The sequence below is a fragment of the Alternaria dauci genome, chromosome 2 (genome assembly GCF_042100115.1).
Source record: "Alternaria dauci strain A2016 chromosome 2, whole genome shotgun sequence".
Lineage (NCBI taxonomy): Eukaryota > Fungi > Ascomycota > Dothideomycetes > Pleosporales > Pleosporaceae > Alternaria > Alternaria dauci.
In genome coordinates, this window is record NC_091273.1 from 3,178,571 (window position 1) to 3,197,694 (window position 19,124).

The following is a 19,124-nucleotide window of genomic DNA, read 5'->3' on the forward strand; positions in this document are numbered from 1 at the left end:
GTAGGCGAAGCAAACGGAGACACATGACGTAGGCTGGAATATGAGGGAAATGAAGACTTCACCGTGAGTTGGACAAGTGACCGTGACTCTGGAATTGGACTAGCGAGTTGAGAAATGCTTACCACTTCTTTGCATCCGGCGAAGTAATCATAATGTACAAACACATGTCAATACAAGCCTCGAGGCCTGCTGAAGGTCTGATGGCAATTCGAGGGCCGTTCAAGTTCACGTACTCTTTCCACTACTAGTCTTGGGTGCAGCGCCTCCCTTGACAGCTTCAATACTTTTCCCCTTATTCCTAAACATGCCGCGAAATGTCCTCAGAACTGGGGCAACCGTCCACCTTGCAAAGGCTGGAGTAGCCCAGACACTAAAGACAATCCTCGGAATCAGGAACATCTTAACGATGGCGTAAGCAGTCGCAAACTCAACGACAAGTCTGACACCACCTTCACCAACATTCCAAGCCTGATCCACTTTCCTCAATCTCTTCGTCTCGCTACCAATCCCGTCGTCATCTGATGCCGACAGCCAACCGCTTCCTTTCATCCATTTCCGTTGTTTGTCGTCTTTCTGGATCTCTTCGACTTCACGTTCAGCCTCGAGTGCTTCATCGCTACGTATCCAGCCCTTTCGCTTGAAGTAGCGACCAAAGCGCTCGACCCCCGAAGCAATCCAAGCCCCTTCGGCGAACCACGGTGGTAGCCAGTGCGTGTAGTGGAAATAGCCCGCGAGGCCGAACAAGGGGATTATGGCCGTGAGCTCGTGGAGGATGAGAAACGACGTTATGTGGGTGACGGGCGCATTGCCGAGCGCATTGGTGTACTTGTGCAGAAATTTCGGTAGACGGCGGTTGAAGCGCTCGATGCGTGACTGCGAGGAGGCTGGAGGCGCGAGGGGCTTTGTTGCATAGCGGCACTGGTGTGGTCTGCGCAGTAACTGTGGCGGGCGCGCAGTCGCCCGGAGGATAGTTCGTCGTAGCATGTTGGTCGTAATCCCACCTCCTCTTCCGCTCAGCCTCCGATCCCAGATGGCTCTCTGTGCCGCGTGCTGTGTCGTGGTTCCATGTTGGGACAGCTGTCGGTACCTGCGTCAAGTATGACGAAGTTGCCGGGGCGTTGACGGGCCGCACCCCACCTCGATCGCGTCTGCCGCTTAACCATATCTGGGCATCACACCAGGTGTGCGTTCCACGATGGAATGTTTGAACAATTATCCGACTTGTATCCCATCCCTGACAAAGCCTCCATCGCCGCGACATTTCCGTTTCAGGCGTAGAGCAAAAACCTAATAACTGAGTGGAGGCAGTCGAGTGAACATGTGCAACACGTATGATCCATGCATTGATCAAGAGAATTGCTACTACGCTAACACTGAACGAAGCTATAACCTGTCCCCTTTTTTGTATACACATTCGCATTGCGTTTCTTTGGTCTTTGTCTACCTGGTTCGTTTGCAGCGACCAAGCAAAGCCATCGGCCTAAAGTCTCTCACAACTTCTCAGCAACCTCGACAAACTCTTCAAGGTTGCGTACAGGTCGCACACCGGAGCTGACTTGCATGCTTGCCTTCCACGCATGTACATCTTCAATGAGAACAGGTTGCGATGCATCCACCACGCTCTCAACATCCGCTGACGCATCAAGAGCTTGTGGAGCTGCTGGGAGGCCCGAGTCCGCGACGCCCAATGCAGCTTTGGCTTCATCGAGGACCTTGTTAGCGACCTCCTTCTCCACCTTGAGGTCATCCGTAAGATGTGTAGCGACGGCATCTGAGATAGCCTCGTTGGACGATGCATCCTTGATGCGCGTCTGGAAAGCCTCTTCGTTGGCTTTGATCTTGTGTTCGGCGAGGATGATCTTGAGCGCCGCTGCAGCAGCAGTCTTCCTCTCATCGAGCGAGGGCTCCTTGGCTTTTGCCTGTGCTTGGAGATGCACTGACAGCTTGGAGCGCTGAGAGGACGATGTCGAGATGTAGTGGTTGTAGAAATCGACCATGTCCTTCTTTGTAAGCTTCTCAAGAGTCGCAGCATCAACATCGGCTGTACATCTGTCAATACTGTACTACTGTCGGAAGGTTGGGATTGGCATACCTTGCAAGAAATCATATGAATCACTGTAAATATGATTCCAAAACCTGTTGTCTTCAGACGACAAATTCTCGAGTTTCGCGAGCCTCTTGTTAATCATCGCGCGCTTGTGGCTTTCAAAGTCCTCGTTACTCATGTCGTTCAAGGTCTGTTCGAACGTGTTGAGGAAGTTCTCGATGCGACCCTCAAGGTACCGACAATCCTTTTCACTCTGTATAAGAATACGGTAACCTGACCAGATGTCGTGGAAGCTAGAGCCAGAAAACACGACGTAGCCGAGTTGCTCGATGGTACGAAGCTGATTGAAACAAGGCTCATCTGTCATCTGTCCAAGAAGTAGTAGTTTGGCGCGCGTAACGATGTCGTAGCGGTGGCCAGCATACAGGCTGTATTCGATACAGTGATTGACATTCTCAGGGTCCTTTAGCTGCTTCTCATAAATGAAGTTACTGCCGGACGGCCAGATGAGTCCCCGGCGCGTCGGTACTTGATTCGCTGGTAGTCTCCTGGGCTTGATAGTACGCTCTACGAGATCGGTGATCTTCAAAGCCTCTTCCTTGTAGAGATTACCGTGTGCCAGGACCTCGATCTGACACTGCGCTAGAATCTGTGGGAAGAACTGCTGAACATCCTGCGCCGTCACGTTCTCAAGTTCTGGGAGCAGTTCATCATTCAACACGCTCTTCTCGCTCTTAAATTGTCGAGAATAGGTACCGACTTGATGGAAAGGCTGCCCGTATTCCGTATTGCGTAGAGAACGCAACAACCGGTCGTGAATGATCTTGAATCGTTCTTCCGAAACTTCAAGATCTCGTACTTGAAGCAAGACTTTCTCCAGTAATACATGGAGCTTGTCATTATAGCCGCTTACAGTAATCGAAAGACCACTGATGTGGTTGGTAAAGTCGTAGACCAGCCCCGAAAGGTCGGCGTCGTATGAATACTCTACCAGAGCGTCATTCACAAGTTCGCGATACAGCGTGCATAGCAGCGTGATGCGGGCTGTGACGCTTGTGATAGGTGTTCGGAAATAGATGTGCACGTTGGCCTTGGGTACCCAGAACTGATCGTCCTTTTTCCACCAGATGCGTACGTTGTTGTCGTGGCGTATAAGCTTGGGCTCCTTAGCCGGCCGTTCAACATCCTTCTTTTCCACTTCCAGTCGGGTTGGGATAAACTCATTTCTGTGTGGGAAATGCAACTCTGCTGGTCGGCTCTTGCTTTCGAATGCTTCTTTAATCTCGGCAAGAAAATCCTCTGGTATCTTCTCGACCTTGTGCTCTGTGCCATACCATTTCTCCTTTTGGTCCCAACCGCCTGGGAAATCTTGACTAACAATCGTCATCCTGAAGTTGTCTGGTCGGAGGTAAGACATTGCTTCGCTAATCAGCGCGGCATCGAATTTTTTGATAATGGCTGGTCCACTTAGCAACATCTTGCGGTCGTACGGCCTCTGCATGATGCCTGCCAGACCACTTGCAGTCCGGCTCGGTGGACTCTTTTGCTTGAAGCGGAACTCGACTTCACTAATCCGCATTTGCTCTTCGACTATCCACTCTTGAGGCGGCTGGTCACGCATGAGTCCGATATACTGGAAGACAAGTTTCGCAACCTCCTTGTAGTTTTGAAGGCCCTCTTCAGTCAACTTGATATTGACGGTAAATAGTCCGGAGCCAGGACATAGAGTAGATCCTCCAGCACCAAGTCCGTTTGCCCATCCTCTGGCCTTGATGAGTGCAAGGACACTGCCAGGGCCCTCATGGCCGAGCAAGTGACTTAGGTATCTTGAAGGATGTGACTCGTAAAACTTTTCTTCATCACGGTACGCAAACTGGAGCTCTAATGACCGGGATTCCAAAACCGGCCTGGCAAAGGTTTGTGTTAACAGTTCGTTCCCGGTATAGACGGGCATATCCCAACGGTTCTGGCCAAGATTTTTGTTAGGCACCTTAGAGAAGATCTCTTCTACCCATGCCTCGAGTGTATCTAAGCTCTCTCGACCTAGGACAACCAGCTTCATACGATTCGCCGAGTAATGCGTGGAATGAAACTTGATGAACTCGTCGCGGATCTTTACCCCACGTGCTATTGGTTCGTCGTGTAGAGTCTTGTAGCTTCCCGTAGAAAAGTGATTGTAGGGATGGTCTGGATTTGCCAAGGCTTTGTTGAGCTGGTGCAGCCGCCAGGTGTCGTTTTGGAGGTTCTTCTTGTTCTCCGAATCCACCGCTTTGAGCTCGCGATCAACCGTGTCCTCCAAGAACAGAGGGCTGATGAAGAATTGGCCAAAGCGATCCAGCCCTCCCCATAGCGGCGATGCGTCTCTGGAGTCTGCCAGATTTGTTTGTGATGCATCCGGTGATGCGGCTTGACTGCTCGTAGGCGTAGACGAAGGATACGAAAGCTCGAAGTAGTAGTTGGTCGACGTGGAGGCTGTGAAGGCATTCGAATATCCGCCGTGGCGCGTCAGATACTGGTTATAGGCGTTTTCCTCTGGGTACTTCTCGGTGCCCATGAACAGCAGGTGCTCGACCGCGTGCGCGATACCCGGCATATCCGGCGCATCGCTGAAGCTTCCAACATTGACGTCCAGTGCCGCGCTAGCCTTGTCTGTCCCCGCCTCGTGTATCAGAAGAACCTCTAATTGATTCGGTAGGGTGATGATTCGGTAGGAGCGATCATCGAGTTGTGGCCTCTCCAGGTCTTCTATGCGCTGCCGTCCTCCGACTTCTCTTCCCAGCGCCTCCGTCATCTTGGCTAGTTGGCTGCTTTTCCGTGGCGACGTTGCGAGGCTACGATGTGCGGTAGGCAGCGGGACGATGGCAGCAGCCTGGCGACTACGAAGGTTATGTATGCGGCGTGGGCCGAGGCGACTAGTGGCGAGCGAAGTAGAGGCTGAGCAATGTGATGACGGGAGTGTGTATTGTGCAATCGACCAAGCAATCGGAAACCTAGGAACAAGTGTTCGGTATCGTGATACAAGCGACAGATTTCCCAGAGACTGTCGTGCGCCTAGCGGTGGGAGCATCCACAAGACTTGCGGTGGAGCTGGGCGTGGTTGGACAGAGCTTCCGGGTACCACACTTCTACCAGTGACTGCTGCCTTGTACTATGCGATTGCGTGCTCCCGCGGGGATTTCAGGGGCGGTGAGACAGACTGGGATACGGCAGCGGGGAGAAGGGAGTTTGCTGACCAAGGCTCTAAACACTAAACAATGGACAGACTGCAAATGCGGCGGACCCCCGGTGCTGTGGTAGCCATGAACGTCAGATACGGTGGGTCCGGCATTGTCGATAAGACGGCCGATCCGATCACCGCTAACTTGCTACAGGCTGCCAATTGCCCGTCCACCGTCTCCCACCGTCTACGTGACAACATGGTGCCCAAAGCATTTCAAGCAGGTTACGCGAACACTACGGGCTTCAGAAAGGTTGTCAAAGCAACTATCTACATCAAGAAAAAGGACGGAATGTCGGATGATGACTTCATTGAGTATTACAACAACAACCATGCTCAGCGGGCCGTCCCCATTCTCCAGCGCCATGGCATACTCAGCTACAGCCTTGTATAGTCACAAACAAAGTCGATGTGTTGTACTGAAGCTGAGACCGCCACAGACCTATCATCTAGAGCGGGATCGCAAAGCCATACAAGACATCATGCACGGCAAAGCCAAACTCATGGACTATGACGCCATCTGCACCTTTGTCTTTCCCGATTATCTGGCCCTGGCCAAGTTCATGTACGATAAAGACGGAGCCGCTCTGAATGGCGATCATGAAAACTTCATGGATGACAGTCAAATGAAGATGATGGTCGGAGACGAGTACATGCTGATCAAGAACGGGGACAAAGTCGGATGATCGAATCGCAATCGAAGACGCAGTCTCCTGGGGTATCATTGAACCGTACCAAGTGTACAAATGCGGCGCGAACATGTCGTCGCGTCTACCTCCGGCCCTTGCCTCTGCCCCTGCCTGCAGATCCACGTGGTGTCGACGAGCAGTTGACTGCGATATGTCCCTTCTGTCCACATTTATAGCATTCCATGTCGGCCATGCCGCTGAACCCACCTCTGCCTCCGCCACCTGAGCGTCGACCGCCTGATATCGATGTTAAGCCCTGCAGATTTCCATCGTTGTTCTGTTGCTTCGGTGTTGCCAGGGCTGATCCGTCGCCCGTGTTTGCGCGCATCTTCTTTGATTCGCGCTTCTCGGACGCCATCTCGCGCTTCGTCTGTCGGATAAGATCTGCCGCAGGATCTTCTGAATCATAATCGTCCTCGGATTCCTCAGATTCTGAATCTGAGTCTTCAGTCTTGACCAAAGGTACGGACTCCTAAAGCAAGTCAGCTTGGTTTTTCCGCCAGATCTTGTCACACGCACATTTGCCTTCTTCTTGACGCCACCACCAAATTGCATTCTTATGGGCCTGACATCCTCTTCCTCGTCTTCATCATCGTCCTCGGCATCCAGCTCAGCGAACCCGGCTTGCCTGACGTTCATCGCATCTTGCCTCTTCCCTTCGAGAGGATCCTTGAAGCTCAACACCCACTTGGTCTCGCCTGTATGTTCGGCGGCCTTGTCTAGTGCAGCCTGGCGCTTCGCTTCCTCTGCGTCCAACCCCGATTGTATGATCTCGCGGTCCGAAGTTCCTATAGCAGAACCATTCGAAATGCGCGCTTTCTTGGCGGGCGGTCCATCAGGCGTCGAAGGTGAAGACTTTGCGGCAGCACGCTGCATAAACTACTTGTGTTTTTAGTAGATTTGTCGGACGGTACGGTAGTGGCCTACAAACCTTCATACCCATCAGTCCTTTGGACATTGTTTTGGGCGTGTTTCCAGACATTCTGTAGTTGGTCACGAGTATCAATGTTGCTTGGTTGGGTTGAGTACAGTCTGGTGTTGCTGTCTTCCTTGCGCGTTCGCGCAGTCGCGTTCAGCGAACTTTTGGTGCACGGGCCGCATCTCTTTCGCTATCGATAACATTGCCGATGCCGACATGACAGTATGCAACCCTCCTGCTTTCCTCTCACCCCGCGATGCCAACAGGCAACACCCTCCCGAGCCATCGAAACAGGGCCCCTTTTAGCACCATCTTTAGCAGACTTTCGCGCTCTGGCCAGTACAAGGCGACATGTACAACCGTTTACACAGCATGAGCTGAGCTACATATCACTTCCTCGGTCAAGCAGGGCTGCATTGCACCCATGGATTTGACAAAGGCAAACAATAGACGGAAGTCAAAATGGGTCAGGCTCACACGGTGTGCAATGACGTGCAATAAAGCATTCGACAACTTTTAAGAAGCCATGTATCAACAGTATTGCTAATCTAGCGTAACACTACGCCTTAAATTTTGGAAATGTGCCGGCTACGTCGGCCATTGAGGATGAGTAGGCTAATTACAGGGGATCATGACCACATGTCGAGCCGCAGATCTTCAGCATTCCACCACCATCCAAGCCAGCGCCGCTCTATACTATCGGGGTATCGTTGAGATTCCAGCCTCCAAGGTCATGCCGTGGGTGGCGAATGACGCCATTAGTCGTTAAGGATAAGTCGTCTCAGTAGTACGTATATTGTAGCTTGTGATATGCCACAGGAAATCGCTCCGCCGCAAAATGCTCAAGCAGGTCTGGGCATACTGGCATCCATGGCTTTCGAAAAAAGCGCAGCTTTCAGTTGGCGGTAGGCCTCGATGGCATCTTCGCGGGATCGAGCCTCGGATTCAGACTCTGGGGGCAGATACGAATAATGCCTGGGTAATGAAGATGTCCATGTTGATATGTTGGAGGCGTGTGTAGGCGTCAAGAAGGGATGCGACGATTGGTGAGTGGCGATAGACGCCATCGTCCCTGGAGAAGATGTAGAGGAGAGTTGCGAGCCGGTTGAGCTTGGAGCACGAGAAGACATGTTGTTGTGCTGGAAGAGAGGACTCTAGCAGACCATTTATCATCTCGCAATAATTTGTCAAACAAGATACGGAAATAGCAAATCTCAAAAGTCGAGTCGCGAATCTGAACTCCGAAACATACTCCGGCACCATTACGACTGGGGCTTGCAGGATGGCGGCTTCGCCAAATTACGCCTCTGAGACGACATTTATGCCAACGACATGATCATAGGGAAAGGCAACCTTGTCGGTGCCGTCAGTGACACGATAATCAGTGAGCAGGTACGCAGATGTTGAGCGGGAGATCGTCGCGAAGCGTCGTCTACCCAATCACAGCGCAGCGGTCAGGAATGTACCTACTCTGGGTTCCGGGATGCTAGATGCCACAATGTGGAAAATCGTATGTTGTTTGACAAATCCCAGAGAGCCGGGACACGCCAATCCCACACACGGCGCATACGCGAGGATGATTTGTGACTTACCAGCCATCTGGTAAGTGTTAATTCCAAATTCCACATACGTAATCAGCGCTAGCGGCCACTAGTTCCTCCGGTCTCACCTCCTCGAGACGCGACTTTAGTGACATCTGTGCAAATCTCGCATATACCTGGAGATGCGTGTGAGCTCGGTCCTCCAGCAAGCCCAGGTCTCGCGTCTAAAGCGCCCCAACCGTTCGTACTCCTCAGGGCTTTGACGCGACGACGAGTATGACGGAGACACCCCAACGGCCTGCCACATCTCTCCTCTGCTAGGGGGCTGAACCGTGTGCTCGAATGCGCAAGTCTGTTCATCAACTCCCAGCGTCATGATCGCCTGCTTACTTGCCTTGTGCAAACAAAAGCACGCAAGGCAATATCACCGCCGGGTATCTTCCCGCAGCTCACACCGCTTATCACATGTTCAGTCGGCCGGCAAGGCTTCACCCAAGCAGCCACTGATCTGCTCCTACAGCAATCTCGGACTAAGCACTTTACGGTGACAAATTACTGTGCAGCAATGCATGTACGAGTTGGGACCCGATCTCCACAAATGTTCAGTGCCAGTGTTGATACAGTCTCACGAGTATCGTACCCATCTGTCAAGTCGCGGAGGTCTGATCTGTCATCATCGGCCTTATGTCACCATAACGTCGAGGAAAAGATTATATAAACGAACTAATCAGCAATGGAACGTCCACCGCCATTGATTCCGTCTTCAATCCCGATATCTGTACCCGCATAGCATCGGCAACCTCCATACCCGATACGCCTCAATCGAGCGAAGTTCAGGGAGACCTTCTAGCTGTTCGAGTGGCCATGACTCCATATGGCACTAGGAAGTGCCGCCTCAGGTAGATTTACAAGCGCAGGCGACTCAAATAGTGTCCGACATGCGACATCTGACACCACCTGGTCTTCAAGCCACCGGGTGAATCGGTCCGATCTTCATCCATCAAATTGCTCACCTCCAATTCCGTAGTCGCGCTAGAGGGTTGGATACAATCGTTGCTTTTAGCATTATACCAAGATATCAGCGATAAAGCGCAGCATGTGACCCCTAAGTGTTACAATCAACAACGGCGTCCTACTTACACAGCTGATAATAGAACCGGCACTAAGCAGTTTTGCGACAGCTCTAAGACTTCTGTAGTGTTTGGTACATATACCATGTGAGCGCACACTGCGTTTGGGCAGTGTTCGCTTTTCGAGCATACCACAATATGCACAATCACTACCCATCGACGAAGTAATCTCACAGCAAGATCCAGTACTTGTTCCAGGTGGTTTCCACATCTATCGCATGTTTGGTTGATCATGTGCCGATTCCGCTAGTGAACCACACTTTAACATAACGGCTATCTCAGGGCCAGGGTTGGTAATCGCTGTCATCGCACCCCACTCGTCTGTTTGAATGTATCGAGAATTAGTTGTGACCTGCTCTTCACTTCAGTGGAACGGACAGTCCTCAACTGCCTTCTTTGTTTATACTCGCATATATCGTACCATGGTCTACGGTTCATGTGCGAATATGGTTGGCAGGAGACCTCGTCGGTGGGTCCATCACATCATAGCAACCACAGCTACAATGCTCCTTAGTGCACGAAGAACCGGCCCAGTCCCGGCTTGCGTGTTCATCAAAGCAAGGTTACTGACCAATTCAAACCCTTCTTGAGACCAGAACCACTACACTGCCTAGGTGTCGTGTAAACGCTCGAATGTGCCCACTTTAAGTTTCACTTGGATCCGAGTATCTTCATCTTCAAGTCCCTTCATCTTCATTATGCACGACCAATCTCCGAGTTGGTTCATCCTGAGGTCCAAAGCGACTGCGGACATACACTATGACGCCCTACTTTCTACAGTGATCTTCACAGCCCTTGCCTCACTCCTGGTGGTATTGCGATGGTGCAGCCGGATCTGCAGCCGATCAGGCGCTGTCAAATCCGAAGACTACCTCGTCACGGCAGCCATGGCAAGTACCTACGTGCGTTTGCACAAACTAGATCTAATTATCGCAGGCGTGCTCTATCGGCTTCACGGCGGTGGTCGCCGGAGGCAAGATGCCCATTCGAATTCTTGTAGTGGACGGGAGGTTGACAGAAATATAGAGTTCAGTATCAACGGCGAAGACCTCAGGCGAGGAGGCCTCGAATCGCCCTTGCTTTCCGCTATGCTAAAGGTAAGTGATGGTCATCCCGCTCCGTACACCGTTGATCGTTTGCAGTTTGTACTTGCCCAGACCATCCTCTACCATCTGGCGAGCAACCTCGTCAAGGCATCCTTCCTACTGCAATACACTCGCCTCTTCCTAACAGTTCCTTCAATTATCTGGATATGTAATATCCTCTTCGCCTTGGTCTTCGGTGCCGCGGCTTGGGGCATCTTTGGGAATGTCTTTCTCTGCGAACCAATACAGAGTTATTGGGACGTTTCGTTATCTGGGACCTGTATGAACAAAGAGAGCCATTTCTGGTCAACAAGCATCATCGGCTTGTTACTCGACTTCGCTATCTGGGTTCTCCCCATTCCGGTAGTTGGCAAGCTGAAATTGCCTAAGCGACAGAAGATTAGCTTGGTTGGAGTATTCGGTTTGGGTGGCTTGTATTTCTCTTCTTCCATGAGACACGTTCCTTGCTAATCGCAATACCAGTGTGTGTATCGTAACATTGCTGCGACTAGTACTGGTCCGCAACGCTGTGAAACATGGCCAAGTCACAAGTAAGGCATTGCAGCAAATGTAGCGTCATCTTCATACTGATATACTACAGGGGCTGGTACATACGCCATCGTCTTCTCGTCAGCCGAAGTCAATACTGCAATCATTTGCGCATCGCTGCTTGTCATGAAGCCTCTGTTCGCGCGCTTCCTTCCGGCTATCTTCTCGGAGCAACCTGTCTCCGCGGTAGATGACGCAGTGACTTGTCGAGCCTTGACTGGGTTGCATCTGCTTCGCGGAGCCACAGCTGATGACTTGGAAAAGGCTCGAGGTAACGGGCGGCGAGACACTCTAATTGAGATGAATGCCCACAGATAGCCTCGGCCAAGGGGACGAGGAGGCTCAAGAAGGGGCTGGCAAATAGCAAGCGAAACACAATGTAGCTTAGCGAAGACGGGGTGTAGCTTCTGCTATGACGTATGTCGATATCGCAGCTTGATGCATTGCTGCGCTACCACCATGCCACCGTGCCAGCGAAAGATAGGCCATATACGTGTCTTGCAGCAGTGAAGTGTTCAAATACATGATGGATGTTATACCTCTCCACGAGGCTGGAGAGCTCACAGGCAGATGACAAGGAATGCCCCCACCAGGCGCTAGCGCGGCAGCTTAGCTTGCCGGCCGTGCTCAACCTCAACCTGCATCCAACAACGATTGAATGCAACTCGGCCTGCGTCCTCGTTTGCGAACACGGCCATCTTTGTACGATCTTGTTCAGAAGAAGAACATTGACCAGATTTCCGTATCTGGAGCTCTCCCCGCCGCCGGCCCCGACGACGTTGAGCCACACCGAGTGCCGCTTCCTGCAAGCCCGCTGATATCACCACAAGGCGAGCTTCCCACGCAGCCGCCGCCACCCCATATCACCCTACAAGAAGCCAGCGACGACGAAAAAGACACATCGACAGACAAGATGCCTCCTGTAAGCAACGTCTGCTGTTAAGGGGCGTGTGGCGCATGTAGCTAATTCGTGGGCGCAGAAGCAACAGAAGAAGCAGGAGCAGAAGTCGGAGGGCGACGAGCATGGTAAGTTCGAGCACTCTGCCTAGATGCGCAAAGTATGGTGGAGGACATTGCTGACTATGTGCAGGCGCCATCTACTCCATTTCTGGGTACGTCGTCGCCTTACAGTGCGCAAGTCGCATACTAATCCGCCCAGTCCTGTCATCATTGCCGAGAACATGATCGGCTGTGCCATGTACGAGCTTGTACGTACAACGAGATGCATTGGGATGGAAGAATGCTAACCTGTCTAGGTTCGTGTTGGTCACGACAATCTCGTCGGTGAGGTCATTCGAATCGAAGCCGACAAGGCCACCATCCAGGTCTACGAAGAGACTGGTACGCCCACCACGCATATATGCACGCAGCAGAACGTGGCTAATATCGCATAGCTGGTGTGACTGTAGGCGACCCCGTCTACAGGACCGGACAGCCGTTGTCTGTCGAGCTTGGTCCCGGTCTTATGGAAACCATCTACGACGGTATCCAGCGTCCTCTCAAGGGTATCGCCGAAGACGCGAACAGCATTTACATCCCCCGCGGTATAAATCTGCCTGCCCTCGACCGCAAGAAGAAGTGGGAGTTCACACCCGGTTCCCTCAAGGTTGGAGACCACATCACCGGTGGTGACGTCTTTGGTACTGTCTTTGAGAACAGCCTGCTCAGCGAACACAGAATTCTGCTTCCTCCCCGTGCCAAGGGCACCATCACCCGCATCGCTGAGAAGGGTAGCTATACTGTTGATGAGAAGATCCTGGAGCTTGAGTTCAACGGCACCAAGACCGAGTACAGCATGATGCACAAGTGGCCCGTACGAGTGCCCCGTCCTTCCAACGAGAAGCTATCGTCCGACCAGCCGCTCATTGTCGGTCAACGTGTCCTCGACTCTTTGTTCCCCAGTGTCCAGGGTGGCACTGTATGCATCCCAGGCGCTTTTGGATGCGGCAAGACCGTCATTTCCCAGTCTCTGTCCAAATTCTCCAACAGTGACATTATCGTCTACGTCGGATGCGGTGAGCGAGGAAACGAGATGGCCGAAGTCCTGATGGACTTCCCAGAACTCACCATTGACGTCAACGGCAAAAAAGAGCCCATCATGAAGCGTACAACGCTCATTGCCAACACTTCCAACATGCCCGTGGCTGCCCGTGAAGCCTCCATCTACACTGGTACGTAATATTTCTCTCACCTTCCAGTTCTCCCACCTTTGCCCCTTCCCCGAGGTATAAGTATCTTTCTTCTTTCGACTCAACCTTCCACTTCCGGACATGGCACCTTCCTTTGGACAGCACCCCACCTTCCCTGTCGCTACGGCGCCTTCCTCTGGACGGCGTCCAGGCTTCTCTGTCGCTATGGCGCCTTCCTCAACTGTGGCGCCTGCCTCAACTGTGGCGCCGGTGTTGCTATCGTCCCACCGCCGTCCGGAACCATGCCTCCTTCGCTCTCACCTCACCGCAGCTCAGCATGGCGATGAGCAAAATCGACCCGGTCGATTACCTCAGTGATGAGGAGGATCTCTCGGACATCAGCCTCGAGGATGCAGACTACCTCACCCTCGATGCGCTCTCACTGCTCGTGGATGACCTGACATTCGACCTCGTCAACGTCACCGCCCCAGAGTTGAAACACAATCCACAGTTTCAAGTTCTCTTTTCTGAGCGCTCCTCCTACGACTCTGTATCGGCTTGCTCTCATCTTGAGTTCGCTCCTGGCCTTCACGATGTTCTTAAGTCGCCTGAACCGCCTACGATCGAGTTCTTCAAGTCTCTCCCATCCATTCCTGACGCCAAGTCATGGGCAGTTTATTCACTGGTAATGGAAAAGGATGGCTGTCCTGACAAGCTCTATGTTGGTTCTGCGACAGAGGCTGACCGCGGAGTATCTGATCGGCTCCGGCACTATCATCCTGGATCCACAGTCCTTCCGCGCTTCGTCAGGCTTGCATTTGAGCAAGGCTATCAAATAGCACACTTTGGTCTGCTCTGCTGGGCTTCTTTACCTACGCCCGGACTGGTTCCAAGGGTGAGAGCACGCTTTTTGTGTGTGGAGGCCCTCTTTACCTGTCTCTTCTTCAGTGCTTTTGCGAAGTCAGCATACGTCCACCTCGACCATCTGATGCTCTGGAGCCGTGCATCAGTAACGTGGAAGCCGCTCTGCTCGCATCTGCCTCTGACTGAGAAGATCATCGGTGATATAAACATGTCATACGATGAGCTTGAGATCGTCGCTGCTCTTCGAAAGGCTGCTAAGACTCGGTATTACCAGGAATGGCGAGCTGCTCAGAGAGCGAAAGATGAAAAGGCCTACAAGGCCAACGTCACGAAGAGAAAGAATGCCTGGGCCGAGAAGAACCGAGACAAGGTCAACAAGACTGCAGCGAAGGTCAGAGAGAAGGCGATCGAGTCCCAGCGATTCTTCTGCAAGACCTGCAACAGCGCCCTCCAGAGCCAGGATGCACTCGACGCACACTACAAACGCCAGTCACACGCTGACAGACTGGCCGGAATCGAGGTGGTCGAAACGTCACCCAACGCCACCAGGATCAAGGCTGCCCGCGATGCCGCCAAAGCCGCTGGTCTGCACCGTTGTGAGGTCTGCGACAAGGGCTTTGGTCACCCGGGAGGACTGGACCGCCACCTCACAGGGACCCGGCACAAGGCCAAAGCCGCCAAAGCGGAGGCTGAGGCTGCCGCCTCCCCCTAATTCACGACCCATTCAGTTTGGATTTTTTTGGGATCCTTTCATCTTCTACTTCTACTTTTCGACTTCTGGCATACCGATTACCGATCACTGACCATCATTCAACCACAGGAGTAGTTATAAGCGAGTATTTTCGCGATATGGGATTCAATGTTTCGATGATGGCTGACTCGTCCTCACGATGGGCTGAAGCTCTTCGCGAGATTTCCGGACGTCTTGGAGAGATGCCCGCTGACCAAGGTTTCCCTGCTTACCTTGGTGCTAAGCTTGCGTCTTTCTACGAGCGTGCTGGTCGTGTCCAGGCTCTGGGTAGCCCCGAGCGTTTCGGCAGTGTGTCTATCGTCGGTGCTGTCAGCCCTCCAGGTGGTGACTTTTCGGATCCTGTCACGACTAGTACCCTCAACATTGTGCAGGTCTTCTGGGGTCTCGACAAGAAGCTTGCTCAGCGAAAGCATTTCCCGTCCGTCAACACATCGATCAGTTACAGCAAGTACACAAACCCGCTCGACAAGTACTACGCCAAGAACAACCCCGAGTTCCCCCGTCTGCGCGACCGCATCAAGGAGCTTCTCACTACTTCAGACGACCTCGACCAAGTTGTACAACTTGTCGGTAAATCAGCTCTCGGCGACAGTGACAAGATTACGCTTGATGTGGCGACGCTCCTTAAGGAGGACTTCTTGCAGCAAAACGGCTACTCCGACTACGACCAGTTCTGTCCGCTGTGGAAGACTGAATGGATGATGAAGAACATGATGGCATTCCACGACGAGGCTCAGAAGGCTGTCTCCCAGGGGCATGCATGGTCCAAGGTCCGCGACGCAACTTCGGAAATCCAGAGCCAGCTCCGTTCGATGAAGTTTGAGCTACCCAGCGACGGCGAGGAGAAGGTCACCAAGAAGGTAAGCACAGGCAACTGCTCTCTTTGTGTATATGCTGACTTCCAACCAGTACGAGGAACTCCTACAGAAGATGACCGACAAGTTTGCATCGGTCATCGACGAGTAAATGTGTGTGTGCTTGGAGGTCATTTTCCCATGGTGTGTCTGTCTAGTATATCTCCATGATAGTAGAATGTGAATTGTACCAAGATACCAATACTGCTGCCTGAACCGCTGACGACGCTGTTGCGCGTCCTGTGACCACAATGCGCATCATGTGCGCCTCCCCAGCACGCCCTGGAGAGAAAATCGAACATCCCACTATGCAACTACAGAGAGAGATTATTCTTCTATTATATTGTAATACTGTACCTAGGCAACTACAAGAAGAGTAGTTAATCATCTTGTATAACGATAATATACCTGGACAACTACAGGGGTGGTACTCGATTTTCCTCTTGTATGGCGTGCAAGCATTGTTGTAATGCAAATGTCGAGATGGCTCCATGTGAATAACAGTAGCACGCCACCCCTGTAGTCGCCTAGGTAGAGTATCGCAATATGAGAGAGGAGTAATTGCTCTTTGTAGTTGCCTAGTAGGTTGCATGGCGTGGTGGCGTATCAGAGGGGCTGAGTCGTGTGGCGTATCGAAGCTTGGGCTCTCTCCGACGTTGGCACTTGCAGCTGCTACGCAACCCGCAAGCAACAACGCCAGATCTCAGACACTTTCGCCTCCAACAACTTTGATACCACCTACACCCATATACACGGTCATCCGCGAACACTGAGCGTATCCAAACAGCCTCCACTCACGCCTCGCCGACCATGGCGACAAACCCAAATGCGTACGCACATGTCTGGAACAGCCCCTCGCATTGCTGAAAGCTAACAAGCGCACAGCATCAACGTGAACGACCCGGGGCTGATTACTCTCGTAAATAAGCTCCAGGATGTCTTCACCACAGTCGGAGTACGTCGCTCTCTTCTGCCCCCCGCGCGCAACTGCCTGCAAACGAAGCCCAAACACCCGTACTGATGCCTAAGTTAGGTCCAAAATCCCATAGACTTGCCTCAGATTGCTGTGGTAGGATCGCAGTCTAGCGGAAAGAGTTCAGTGCTTGAGAACATTGTTGGAAGAGACTTGTGAGTGTTTGCAACTAGCCAAAGGCACAAGCGGAGTATACTGACGGTAGCTCTACAGTCTGCCCCGAGGAACTGGTATCGTTACTCGAAGACCACTCATTCTTCAGCTCATCAACCGCGCGTCCTCGCAACCGAACGGCACCACCGAAGGTGCAAAGACAACAGACCAGGAGAACAACTCCGATGAGTGGGGCGAGTTCCTGCACATTCCTGGCCAGAAGTTCCACGACTTCAGCAAGATACGCGACGAGATTGTGAGGGAGACGGAGTCCAAGACCGGTCGCAATGCTGGTATCTCACCGGCACCCATCAATCTGAGGATATACTCGCCAAACGTCCTCACGCTCACGCTGGTCGACTTGCCTGGTCTGACAAAGGTGCCTGTTGGAGACCAGCCAAGGGATATTGAGCGTCAAATCCGAGAGATGGTTCTCAAGCAGATCAGCAAGCCCAATGCCATCATTCTGGCCGTCACCGCAGCGAACACCGATTTGGCCAACTCTGACGGTCTGAAGCTGGCCCGTGAAGTAGATCCTGAGGGACAACGAACCATTGGTGTTTTGACCAAGGTAGATCTGATGGACGAAGGAACCGACGTCGTAGACATTCTCGCTGGTCGCATTATCCCACTGCGGTTGGGCTACGTACCAGTTGTTAACCGAGGACAGAGGGACATTGAGAACAAAAAGGCAATCTCATACGCGCTTGAGCACGAGAGGCAATATTTCGAGAACCACAAGGCGTACCGCAACAAGGCAGCATACTGCGGTACTCCTTACCTGGCGCGGAAGTTGAACTTGGTAAGTTCAGGCTCGTGTGTACTTGGGTAGTCAGCAGCTAACAGCTACAGATCCTTATGATGCATATCAAACAGACCCTTCCCGATATCAAAGCCCGCATCGCTTCGTCGCTACAAAAGTATCAGGCAGAACTTTCTTCGCTGGGCAACTCCATGCTCGGCAACAGTTCCAACATTGTCCTAAACATGATTACCGAATTCACCAACGAATACAGGGGAGTGCTAGAGGGCAACAACCAAGAGCTATCCGCAGTTGAGCTGTCTGGTGGAGCCCGTATCTCTTTCGTCTATCACGAGTTGTATGCCAACGGTGTAAAGGCCGTTGACCCCTTCGACCAGGTCAAAGATATGGACATCCGGACTGTTCTCTACAACTCGTCTGGTTCATCCCCCGCGCTGTTCGTTGGTACTACTGCTTTCGAACTCATTGTCAAGCAGCAAATCAAGCGACTAGAAGAACCTAGCTTGAAGTGTGTCAGCCTCGTCTACGATGAGTTGATTCGAATTCTCAGCCAACTTCTCAACAAGAACACTTTCCGGAGATACCCAGGATTGAAGGAGAAGCTGCATCAGGTCGTTGTCAGCTTTTTTAAGAAGGCTATGGAGCCCACCAACAAGCTCGTAAAAGACCTTGTCGCTATGGAGTCTGTCTATATCAACACTGGCCACCCTGACTTCATCAATGGTTCGCGTGCCATGGCGATTGTGCACGAGCGACACAACAGCAGTAGGCCTCAGCAGGTAGACCCCAAGACTGGAAAGCCACTCCCACCTAGTGTCCCGCCGCGGTCGATATCACCATCGCTTGATCCTAACGAGGGCGGTGGCTTCTTTGGCTCATTCTTCGCTAGCAAGAACAAGAAGAAGATGGCGGCTATGGAGCCTCCGCCACCCACACTGAAGGCTTCAGGCACCCTTTCTGAAAAGGAGTCGCAAGAAGTTGAAGTTATTAGTAAGGTTCCCCTGGCGCCGATTGTGTACATGACTAACAATGTCCAGAACTACTGATTACCTCATACTTCAACATTGTCCGTCGAACAATGATTGATATGGTACCCAAGGCCATCATGTTGAACCTTGTGCAATGGACCAAGGAGAACATGCAAGGCGAGCTTCTCACTAACATGTACAAGACAGACGAGCTCGACGAGCTGCTGAAGGAGTCAGAGTACACTGTCAAAAGGCGGAAGGACTGCCAGCAGATGGTGGAGAGCCTGACCAAAGCGCAGGAGATTGTCAATCAAGTGCAGTAGATGGGCGCATATCTGGGGCGGTCTTGCTGCTAGACTTGCGTGTTGTCCGGGTTCGGCATTCTACCATGGTATGCAAGGTGTTTTGGGTGCTAGCTGTCTAAATTTTTGTCTTGGGCTCGCTCAGAGCGTAGTCATGTATGCGATTGATGCGAGCAAACTATATATGTCG

The 19,124-nt window shown here is 52.2% G+C and overlaps 5 protein-coding genes across 5 annotated transcripts; 3 read left to right on the plus strand and 2 right to left on the minus strand.

The window, feature by feature from the left end:
* Positions 1–225: 225 nt before the first annotated feature.
* ACET3X_003081 (uncharacterized protein) lies at positions 226–4,838 on the minus strand (the record flags this gene model as incomplete). Its single annotated transcript, XM_069449895.1, has 3 exons — positions 226–928; positions 1,495–2,041; positions 2,093–4,838. 3 exons carry the CDS (start codon positions 4,836–4,838, stop codon positions 226–228), a joined length of 3,996 nt encoding a protein of 1,331 aa, XP_069309628.1.
* A 463-nt stretch (positions 4,839–5,301) lies between these two features.
* Positions 5,302–5,950, plus strand: ACET3X_003082 (uncharacterized protein; the record flags this gene model as incomplete). Its single annotated transcript, XM_069449896.1, has 2 exons — positions 5,302–5,652; positions 5,705–5,950. 2 exons carry the CDS (start codon positions 5,302–5,304, stop codon positions 5,948–5,950), a joined length of 597 nt encoding a protein of 198 aa, XP_069309629.1.
* An 85-nt stretch (positions 5,951–6,035) lies between these two features.
* On the minus strand, positions 6,036–6,984 carry ACET3X_003083 (uncharacterized protein; the record flags this gene model as incomplete). The annotated part of the gene is made up of 3 exons (XM_069449897.1): positions 6,885–6,984; positions 6,473–6,832; positions 6,036–6,425 (listed from the first exon to the last, which is right to left on the minus strand). The coding sequence occupies exons 1-3, from the start codon at positions 6,933–6,935 to the stop codon at positions 6,036–6,038; spliced, it is 801 nt and encodes a 266-aa protein (XP_069309630.1). The 5' UTR covers positions 6,936–6,984.
* Positions 6,985–11,835: 4,851 nt separating this feature from the next.
* ACET3X_003084 (uncharacterized protein) lies at positions 11,836–15,887 on the plus strand (the record flags this gene model as incomplete). Its single annotated transcript, XM_069449898.1, has 9 exons — positions 11,836–12,099; positions 12,158–12,203; positions 12,268–12,289; positions 12,337–12,385; positions 12,434–12,518; positions 12,572–13,192; positions 13,238–13,352; positions 15,004–15,781; positions 15,831–15,887. The coding sequence occupies 9 exons, from the start codon at positions 11,836–11,838 to the stop codon at positions 15,885–15,887; spliced, it is 2,037 nt and encodes a 678-aa protein (XP_069309631.1).
* A 698-nt stretch (positions 15,888–16,585) lies between these two features.
* ACET3X_003085 (uncharacterized protein) lies at positions 16,586–18,955 on the plus strand (the record flags this gene model as incomplete). The annotated part of the gene is made up of 6 exons (XM_069449899.1): positions 16,586–16,605; positions 16,661–16,730; positions 16,809–16,903; positions 16,962–17,703; positions 17,754–18,654; positions 18,702–18,955. The coding sequence occupies 6 exons, from the start codon at positions 16,586–16,588 to the stop codon at positions 18,953–18,955; spliced, it is 2,082 nt and encodes a 693-aa protein (XP_069309632.1).
* Between the last annotated feature and the right edge of the window lie 169 nt (positions 18,956–19,124).